Source organism: Electrona antarctica, assembly GCF_951216825.1.
Source record: "Electrona antarctica genome assembly, chromosome: 18".
Classification (NCBI taxonomy): domain Eukaryota; kingdom Metazoa; phylum Chordata; class Actinopteri; order Myctophiformes; family Myctophidae; genus Electrona; species Electrona antarctica.
The window spans coordinates 17,816,476-17,826,763 of NC_136799.1; the positions used below are offsets into that span (position 1 = coordinate 17,816,476).

General features: G+C 41.8%; 1 protein-coding gene across 1 annotated transcript; it reads left to right on the forward strand.

Moving 5' to 3' along the window:
• Positions 1 to 2,838: 2,838 nt before the first annotated feature.
• Positions 2,839 to 6,308, forward strand: LOC306941799 (phospholipase A and acyltransferase 3-like; the record flags this gene model as incomplete). The annotated part of the gene is made up of 4 exons (XM_079527441.1): positions 2,839 to 2,911; positions 4,005 to 4,113; positions 4,907 to 5,169; positions 6,165 to 6,308. The coding sequence occupies exons 1-4, from the start codon at positions 2,897 to 2,899 to the stop codon at positions 6,306 to 6,308; spliced, it is 531 nt and encodes a 176-aa protein (XP_079383567.1). The 5' UTR covers positions 2,839 to 2,896.
• Positions 6,309 to 10,288: the final 3,980 nt, after the last annotated feature.

Sequence of the window (10,288 nt, forward strand, 5' to 3'; positions counted from 1 at the left end):
AGGGAGAGAAGGCGAAATGCAGAGTGCAAGGTGAAAGAGATATGGGGAGAGTGGGAAATGAGAGGCAAGGAAAGCGAAACTGGGGAGAGTGGGAATGAGAGGCAAGGAAAGCGAAACCGAAATAAGAAGTCAGCAACGAAGAGAGCGTGTGTATGAAAACGGTGGCAGGTGAAAGGGGGAACTAACAGGTGACGCATATATGAGAGTCAGTCCAGTCCAACAGGTGCAGCTGTAAAGAAGAATAATTGCATAAGAGAGAGCAGGAGGAGGAGGAGAGAGTGAGGGGGAGGGGGGGAGAGAGTGCTGACAGGCAGGAAGTGAGATGAATGTTTGGTCTCTGGCTTCTGTCCGCTGACAATGAGGTGAAGACAACCAGAGAAGCGTCCCGAAGACAACAGTGAGGTGAAAATCCTCCAAAAAGAAAAAAGAAAAGGAAAATAAAGAAATAAAGGTTTTCTGTCCAAGGCACAGGACGTACTCTATCCCAGCTGTATTTCATGAGCAGCGCAGCAGAGTTGATCAAAGCGGAGGTATTCTCCAAACATCCTGTGAAGCTGCAGAGAACATCCAGCGGAATCCCCTTTCGCTGGGGTCGGGGGGTTGATTGAGCGTTTCCTGTTTTTTTTGTTTTTTTTAGCTCTTAATGAGAAACTGTGACTACTTCCAGGTACTACTTGGCCTGGAACTGTAAAACATCCACATAAGGATTTTTCTTTTTTTCTAACTCTTGAGCTGTCCACAAATGTAAAAATCTGCATCGAGTACGGAACAGCTAGCTACCGTTCCATGGTGAATGCTGCTGCTGGGGACTCATCCAAACAATGATTACTTGGTGATGGACAGAAAACTGTAGAATAAGATTGAAGTCTGCACATTACAAATTGCTCCCAAAATCATCATTTCATAATGCACTTTTTCCTTTCCTAGAAATGTAGTGGAGGTAAAAGTACAATAATTAAATAATAATTTAGTTTTGAAAAGTAGCGGAGTGAAATTCAAGTATCCAAAAATATATAGCCTACAACCTACGTATACCTACAGTAATTACAGTACACTGTAAATACACTTTGTTACTGTGCACCGCTGGTGGACACAATAGAGATGGATTTTTAAATATACCCGAGTGTAAATATACTCCATGTATAAGCCTGTTGACGTGTTTGCCCTTGAGTGTTTCATTGTCAGGCTTCTCATTGACAAATTAATTTAGTCCTGGGGGAGCTTTCATTAACTAGCTCATCCATCTTTCAGCTTCTCCGTCAGCTGAAAGGTCAAAAGTTGGAGGTTCCTGAAAAACAATCACTGGTGTGCTGAATGTGCATGTATGTAGAGCAATATTTTGGTATGGTATTTTACTGCTAGGGTACAATACCAGTATAAAAAAAGTGCCCCTCGGGGCACAGGTCTCCACCAGGCCAGGTCAGGTTGTGGCATCCTGGTGGCGCTATAATAGGCCAATGTGAAACGGGTGCCATTTGTTCTTTCACCATTGATGGAAATTGGATGCTTTGAGGCATTTTGTTCCAAAAATGTGTTTTGCAAAAATCCACCTGTTGGTGGCGCTATAACAGGCCAATGTGAAAAGGGTGGGATATATTCCCTAGCCTAGTAGGAAAGTCTGTGAATTAGGACATTATGTTGGATGGATTAGGATATGGAATATGAAATATCAGACAGATCCATCTTGAACACATGACTATAGAGGGATTTTTGGGCAGAATCTGTTTTTCACATACTCTCTCCCCATGCCTTCGGCCTGGTGGAGACAATAATACCAATCTATGGTATAGTATGGTGTTTATGTGTGTCTTTAGTGTGTTGTGTACCATGTTACTGAGGCCCTGTCCAAATTAACTGACAGAATTAATTGAATTCAATGGGAGCCAAGTGGACAAAATATGAACAAACACTACATTTGAATGATTACAAGTGTCAAGGGCTATATGTCACGACGATGGTCTTCCATCACTCCCATCACTCATGCACTTTGAACACTTTAGTTGTTGAGCATACAAAGAATACATGTTTTCAAGTCTTCTTCACTTTCGTTCCTCTACATCAGCACCACCATGATACCACCATAATGCTTCTACAAAGTACTGCTACTGTACATACTAACTAACACAAGGAAGTCGACTGTCATTCATATATCATTTTGTGGCGCATTATTTTACCTGGGATGTACCGTACCTTCTGATAATTCAACTGGAATGTTGACATCCTGCTAGTCCTACAATCCTGCTAGTGTTTCAGTATTGAATTTGTGAACATAAATACACCAGTCGCAGGTGTCATTTACACGGTACACGGTACATTTGACAGCAGACAGCACACGCTAGAGGCTTCTTATGAGCAGAGTTCTAGAACAGAGATAGCACCGGAACGGTGGGACGGCTCGCTGGCCTGGGTTCGAAAAGGTTATCCCTGTCACAATTTGTTATTTTTTTTTGCAGGGTTGGCTCCAATGGGGGGAGGGGGGGGGGGACAAAATCCCAGTAGGGTTTATGCCCTGCTCCATTCATTTAAATACACTGCTGTGAATGGAACTCAATGCTCTCATTTCGAGCTCGACAGAGACTGTAAACCCCAACCCTGGTAGTTGTTATGCCATGCTCTCCTGCAAACTGAGCCACATAGGGGATGGTTTATAAACATGTAGTGTTATGAATTCCCTCCTCTTGTCAATGATTTCCCAACTTTCCCTCACCATTGAAGGCTGAAAGCCGCCGCCCTTTAGTTATCAGTTCATTCATTGCCGTTTACTACGTCTGGAAACTGAAACCTACCTGCTCTGGGGCATAATTAGGTTTCGTTTCCCCTTCGTTTCCACAGACTATAAAAAAAATAACTGGTTCAATGCAAGTCATTCCTCCGAGGTAGATCCAGAGATATAGTCATGGCCCCAACACTGGTAAGTGAATTCCTGTTTTTTTACTATTGTTATTCACACAGCTACTAATCTGCTTGGTTATAATCTGAAGTATTGTTCAGTGTGCACACCAACATGAACATTGTCTACATTACAATGTTTGCCTACAATTGCCACTCATTTGCCATACAGTACCACCCACAATTTGATATTTGTTCATTATTGGGGAGAGAAAACGGTCTCTTCAAATGAATATATTACATGTGAAATGTAATTGTTAATTGTATAAAATGAGTCTTTGTACATACTGCCATGATTCAATTCAAGCCTATGCCACAAAGATGTGAAATTATGTAAGACCATTGTCAGGTTTTTCACTTAGACTGTTTAACATGAAAACAATGGTGAAAGAAGTACTCAGATTAATTTACTCAATTAAAAAGGTATAATATCACAATGTAGAAATAATATGTAAAGTAAAAGTCCTACATAATATTTTTACTCTTTTTTTACTCAATACATACTCAACAGTACCAAATGTAAAAGCAGTCATTGTGCAAAATGGTCTATTTCCATTAGTAATGCAATTATGTGTTCATCACTTTAATGATGCAGCTGGTAAAGGTGGTGCTGATTTTATTTACTTACATGCTGCTGGGTAGCTTAACCTATTATAAATATTACATCACACAAAAATAATTTACATAGTTTTATGTTAATATTCTAAATCTGAAAGTGTAACTAAAGTGTAAGTTGAGTAAAAAGTACAATATTTGATGATGATGTAGTGGAGTAGAATTATCAAAAATGTAAATACTCAAGTAAAACACAGAGTAACACAAAGTTGTACAGTAACTGAGTAAATGTACTTACTGTTACTTTACGTTTACACCACTGCACAAAAACAACTTTAAATGGTTACATTGACATATTGGCAGCAACAAGAAGTTAACAAACAAACCAGCCACTATACAAATTTGGTATGGTGCAAAGGTACACATGACATGAGATGGGAGTGTTTGCTAAACTGGTCAACTATGTCATATTTGTTCAATAGGCCTAACATTTGCAAATGTAACAGCGTTACGAATTATTTGAAATTAAATTTCTGATAACGTTCATGTTTCTTTTTTAGTTTGAAAAGGAGCCTAAACCCGGTGATCTGATTGAGATCTTCAGGGGACTGTATCAGCACTGGGCAGTCTATGTTGGACACTATGAGGTCATTCACTTGATACCACCCTGTGAGTCTTTTTTCTACTAGCTAGTAGTTAATTAGTTAATATGACAACAAAAAGCCATCGTGAAATCAGAAGAAAATCTAATTTGCTGTCTCAATTGGCCCCTTGTAGTGAGTAAACTGCAGGTCAAATTCAACACACCCACAGTGGAGCACAGAGCGAGAAGGTCTATAGAGCGTCGCAGTCCCGCCCCCTTTCATGACGACGCCAGGCCCAGGAAATAATTCCCAATGCATTTTTCCCATAGACATTTCAAAACGTATTTATTTAAAGACCTTATAAGCGTCGTACAAAGCCAACTCGAGTTGTGACAAATCATGACAACACACACAATATTTTTGGACCAAACAAATAATTACAAAGAAGAAAAACAACAAAAGAGGTGTTGTAACCTTCTTTCTAATTATTTGTTGTCATGATTTGTCACGACAAGAGTTGGCTTAAAAAGGTCTTTAAATAAATACTTTTTGAAATGTCTATGAGGAAAATGAACAGAGAATCATTTCCTGGGCCCTGGTAGGGGGCGGGACTGCGACGTTCTATAGAGTCCTGATAGTAACACAACACCTACAATGATAACGTAGTTATCATTGTAGGTACTACTAAAACTAAAAGACTTACGCCCTATTTTGTACTTTGTCGTGCGTGTGGTGAAAAACGCTGATATACTGAACTTTGTAGGATCTGCTATTTTTATTATTTTATAAAGACATCCCCAAAATGGCGATGCCAGGTTTAAAGTGGTTATGTTGTTTACTGGTCTGACTACCATCTTCCACTCTACCCCACCTTTCAGCCGAACAGGGTGGCCTGGACGGCCTGTTTTCACTTATCCACGATCAGGCGCAAGTGATGTGCCAGAGATTGTGCGACGTGGTTGGCTCCGACAGATTCCAGGTTAACAACGAGCTGGACGAACGGTACTCGCCCCGCGAGCCTGGTCTCATCATCAGAGCGGCCCGGAGACTGGTGGGGCAGAGGCGACCTTACTGCTTCGTGTCCAAAAACTGTGAACACTTTGTCACGGAGCTAAGATACGGAAGGCCGGAGTCTCGGCAGGTGTGTATCACATCACATAGCTGTCCAGGCTGCATTCATTACAGCAGGATAGATGCAACTACACCACAGTGTACAATATTACATGAATACTGCCATCTTTATAAAATGTTAAATCATTTGTGTTAATTTAACTGTACAAATGGACCCAAATAGACCCAGTGTAAAGCTTCCATCCCTTATGTTGTTCAGTGGAGGAAGCTAAGCACTAAAACCATCATGAGATTCATGACAGGATAATACCATCGTGATACTGTACACCAAGGGTCTGCACCTGCCATTCATTTTGACAAGACACTGATCAAACGCGTTGCAGTGAACGTTGCAATGAAGCAGATGTGATTGTCAGTATTTCAAGGAACTGCAGATGATTAGTGCAATGATTCGCCTGTTTTCACACCAGACGATTGCCAAGCTGCCAAGCACATCTGCTACTACCAGCATGTTTTTGTTGCAGCTGTACTCGACTAACTTTGTGAAACTTCCGATAGTTTATTAGCATGACTGTCAAACAGAAACTGTTTTGCCAAGCCAAATGTCAACTATTTCAAATTGAGTTATCCGTTTGAGGATCATTTGACTTAAAGAAGCCTTCATGTCCTATAAGATCATACTATACAGGTATTTTGTATGCTTTATTGTAAAATCAATACAAAACTAAAAAAATAATACTATACAGTACATATTTACCATTGCCATCCCTGGGGATATCAAACCCATAATCCTTCCAGGGAAAGTGACCTAAGACCTTTTAACATGAACAGCATGAGCCATTCAAATGCAAACATAGAGACATACCTCATTATGTTCAGTTTAAAAGGTGTACATACATCTGAAGAACATAATGTTAAAGTAAACAACAGAATAAAACACACTTAACTGTTGCAACCCTATAATTTTCTATGTCAATTTAGATAAGCGCATAGAAGTGCATCAGAAATATGTAAAGAGTACAGAATGTGTCTTTAACCCTCACTTGTATGTATATTTGCATTCAGGTTGTTCGTGCAGCCACGGATATTGCAATAGGAGGTGTTGCTCTGGTGGGAGCAGTAACGTTGGGGGCCCTTCTCTTTAAGGCCCTGCTAAAAGATGACAACAAAGATAATCATAGGAGAGGTCATAACCGGCGATGGCAATGAAGCCGCTTGAGAAACGCACAAGAAACTGGTGGTACCAGTTCTCTGTTCCAGATGCCGTTGCATACGTCATCTCTATCACCATGGTGCTGGGAGACTTTTCTTTGACTTTTCTGTTTTTGTTGAGGGGGCGCTAGCCACTCCTATGCCCAGCTTTGTATGTTTGTATGAAACATAGCAATGATTTGATTGGCTGATCACCCCATAGCGATGATTTGATTGGCTGAGCAAAGTACAGTCATAGAGGATAAAAAGTGAGGCCAGAAAAGTGAAGACGTTAAGGAGAAGACGCAAATTTCGATTGGCTGGAATGTGATGATGTATGATGATGTATGACGACAAGAATCAAGAGTGCCCCTCACTTCATACAGCTGTGATTTATTTATTTATTAGGATTTCTTGTTGCACAATTTTGAATTGAATGAATCGTATAGCTTGTTGTATATGAATGAAAAATGAACTGTCTTCACGTGAAGCATCCTGGTGCCTAAGCCGTTTGGGAAACTTGGTAAGCATAGGCACCGAACTAGCCTGGAATCCAGACCAATCTGCTAGTGGCCCGGCCATATCCACGCAGTGATCAGTCTGGCTATGCCAAGCTAGCACAGTGTTACATGTTATAGGTTAGGTTCAAATCCGCTGACCTGTGTTGCATGTCTTGTCCTTGCTCCCTATCACATCCTTCCTGTCTATTTAGAATGTACAGTAGCCGTCCTGTCTCGAGTTGGAGATGTTAAGGTTTTCAATTGCCGGCTCTGAGAAAAAGTTTTACAAGACCTGGGGCCCGTTTATGACATTCTACCACAACACACAAACTGCATAGTGTGCCGTGCCTATGCCTCGGCCAACGCCAAACCACAACAGAAACAAAATCTGCTCTGCTATGAAAAATCTGCATTTTATTTTATTATATTTTTATTTTTTGTAATTATGTATGCATGTATTTTGTGTATGTGTGTATATATATATATCTTTATTTTATTTCCTCCAGACTGTTTTTCCGACTATCCTTGGGATTGTGGGTGGGGGGAGGGTGGGATAGGGGATTGAGTTTAATTTTTATATTTTATATGTCTGTTTAATACTTGCCCCTGGGCTACTGTCAAAAACCTGAATGAAAAGATTTTGAAAAGAAAGAATGTACAGTAGCCTACCATCTATTAAAACATGCCTTAAAACTAAAAAGTTTGTTGTTTGTGTGCTTTTGTTTCAGACAGTTCGCTTCAGACAGCCACAAACTTCATTTTAAAAAGTGGAATTCGCACTAAAACAATGTTGCAGTGTATAAAAGACTTTTTTTAATTAATTGAATTAGGCCTACAACAAATTTGGTGTGCAATCAAATCATTATCTATCTACGCATTTGGGCATAATTATATTTGAAGGCACAAATCCTTTTCTACTGAGAAATTTTCTCTTTAACCAGTTAAGCCTACAGTAATATACTTAGTCCTACAATGAATAGCACATTAAAAAAATGAATTGATAAAAATGTTCTTATATATATATATATATATTATATATATATATAATGCCATGCCCAGAATAGTGAGGCCAGGTTGAAATTGGTTAAGAAATGGTCCATTTAGGATTTGGAATATTAGTGTCTGTGAAACTGGTTAAGCAAGAAAAGGCTGCACATTGCGCTACGCATACAGCCTGGACAGTGCAACATTAGAACACTGAATAATCTGTGTTTTTCTTACAGCCTAGTTATGGGCTTAAATTGTGTTTATCCCCCACACTTTCTATGCCAGCATTGTGCGAGCATCACAATCTACCACTGTTAGTGAATGAACCCACATTACAGCCCAGGCAGGTGGAGCAGCAGGAATTCACACACAGGACTATGTGATCTACATGCCATATGTGCATGCATGGTGTGTGTGTGTGTGTGTGCGCGCGCGCGCGCGTGCGTGCGTGCGTGCGTGTGTGCGTGCGTGCGTGCGTGCGTGCGTGCGATGCACTGACAGCTGAGTCAAGTAACATTGTGATGTGCACATATTCATACATATACGTGCATGCATGTGTGCAAGTGCTGTGAATGTGAGTGCACACACTGTGTGTGTGTGTGTGTGTGTGTGTGTGTGTGTGCTCGTACTGACAGCTGAGTGAAGGATCACTATAACGTGCCCTCCTCCTCCCGTCCCCCCTCCCCCTCCTCCTCTTCCTCAGGGGGCCCTTCCATCCCCATCTGGATCACCATGGAGGATCAGGCAGGCCTCCACTGTAAGAAGTGTCCATTCTTTTTCAGCTACGCTGCGATATAGTTTGGCCATGCCAGGCTAGGCCATTGACTTTTAACCACATGAAACCTATAGCTTCACAATTATGGGCCGAACATTCTGCAAAAATAGGCTAGCTCACACAACGTGCTGTGAACTTGTAGATCGGCAGAGGGGGAAAAAAAGAGGAGGCCAAGCCAAGTATAGGCCCATGAGGACGCCTTTCAACGAAGTATAGGGTTTAACCTTTTCGCTGCCGCTAGGTGGCAGCATACACACACCTAAGAAATGCCACCCGTCCACTCTAACTCTACAATCCTTGTTTCCTTTCCGGGTTATTCAGGGAGGTGGGGGCTTTTGTCATGAGCACAGTGATCAGTCGCGTTAGCTCAGACCGCTTAGCTATCATTACAACCAGTTACATGTGCTCAGCGATGCGATACAAACTCACAAATGATTTACGATCGTCGGATGCGCGGCGGCTCACCATGGACAGCGCTCAAATCATTTGAGATGCAGCGCTTTGAAAATCCTGTTATAATGGAGGCTCAATGGAGCTGGATTTAAACATCCCATAGCTGGTGGGGACGGAGGCTCTCCATACTAACCGGAGCAATGCTAAAAGGTAAATTGACGGTCGCTGCTTTCATATATGGAGTATACGGTTGTCTTCGAACGTAGCGTAGTTAGCACCAGTAGGTACCGATAGCCTAGCTACGTTTATAAACTTAGATAGCAGCGAAAAAGTTAAATAACTAGAGAGCTAAAACCTAATAATAATAAAGATTAAAATGTGCAGTTCTTGTTCAGAATAACTGACTAGAACCAGTTTCTACTAGTTAATCTGATTCTGTATTCTGTTGCTCACATAGCATGAAGGATAAGAAATATTAATAATGTGACAAATTCCTGTTTCATGGGCAGTGGGCAGAGGTGTGTGTCTCATTATCCCACTTACACATACCCATAAATAGAATTAAGCAATAAGCCACGAGAGGTCTCAGGTTATCGGGTATTTTACTGGGGGGCGTAGGCAGACCCGACGTGCAGCGGAGGGTCTTCTACCCCCCCAGCCATTGTAAAATACCCGGTAACCTGGGGCCTCGAGTGGCTTATTGCTTTTCTAAAACGGTTACAAACATATAGCAATATTAACCTAATAAAACTATTAAATTCACAAAAGTAGCTACGCTTTGCGCCACCAGAGCGAGCCACATCACTTCCTTGTTTTGCTGCAAGTAGGCTATGTGACGGGAGAATAGCGCTTGATGTCATTACGGGGCCGCCTGGAGCCACACATTCACAGTCATATGAGCCGGGTGGCGCTTACGCTTAGACGCCCGCACGGCATGGGTTTGCAAGGCAATCAAGCGCTCCCCTTCCCCAGTACAGCTACAAGGCTGCAGGATGATATAAAGTGATTGAAGGTGTGGGTTATCGGTGAAATTTACACCGGTCACGTGGCGGTAACCAGCCAATCAGAATCAAGTATTGGGACTACCCGTTTTAGAACATGCTTTAACTTTCAGTTGAGTTTTAAAACTCTATACAGGATGACATGGGTATTTCTTGCAGTGTAGGAGCAGGCCTCGGGGCCCAGGGCCAGGCCAGTAAAGCCGATAGCAGGTGGGGGCAGCTGGGCTGGGCCTGGTCCCCAGAACCACTACAGCACCCTACATTGTTCCTGGGGTCAACCCTGGAGAGCTCCATGAAATCCTGGGTGGGCTGCAGAGGCTTGGGTCATGAGACCACTTCCAG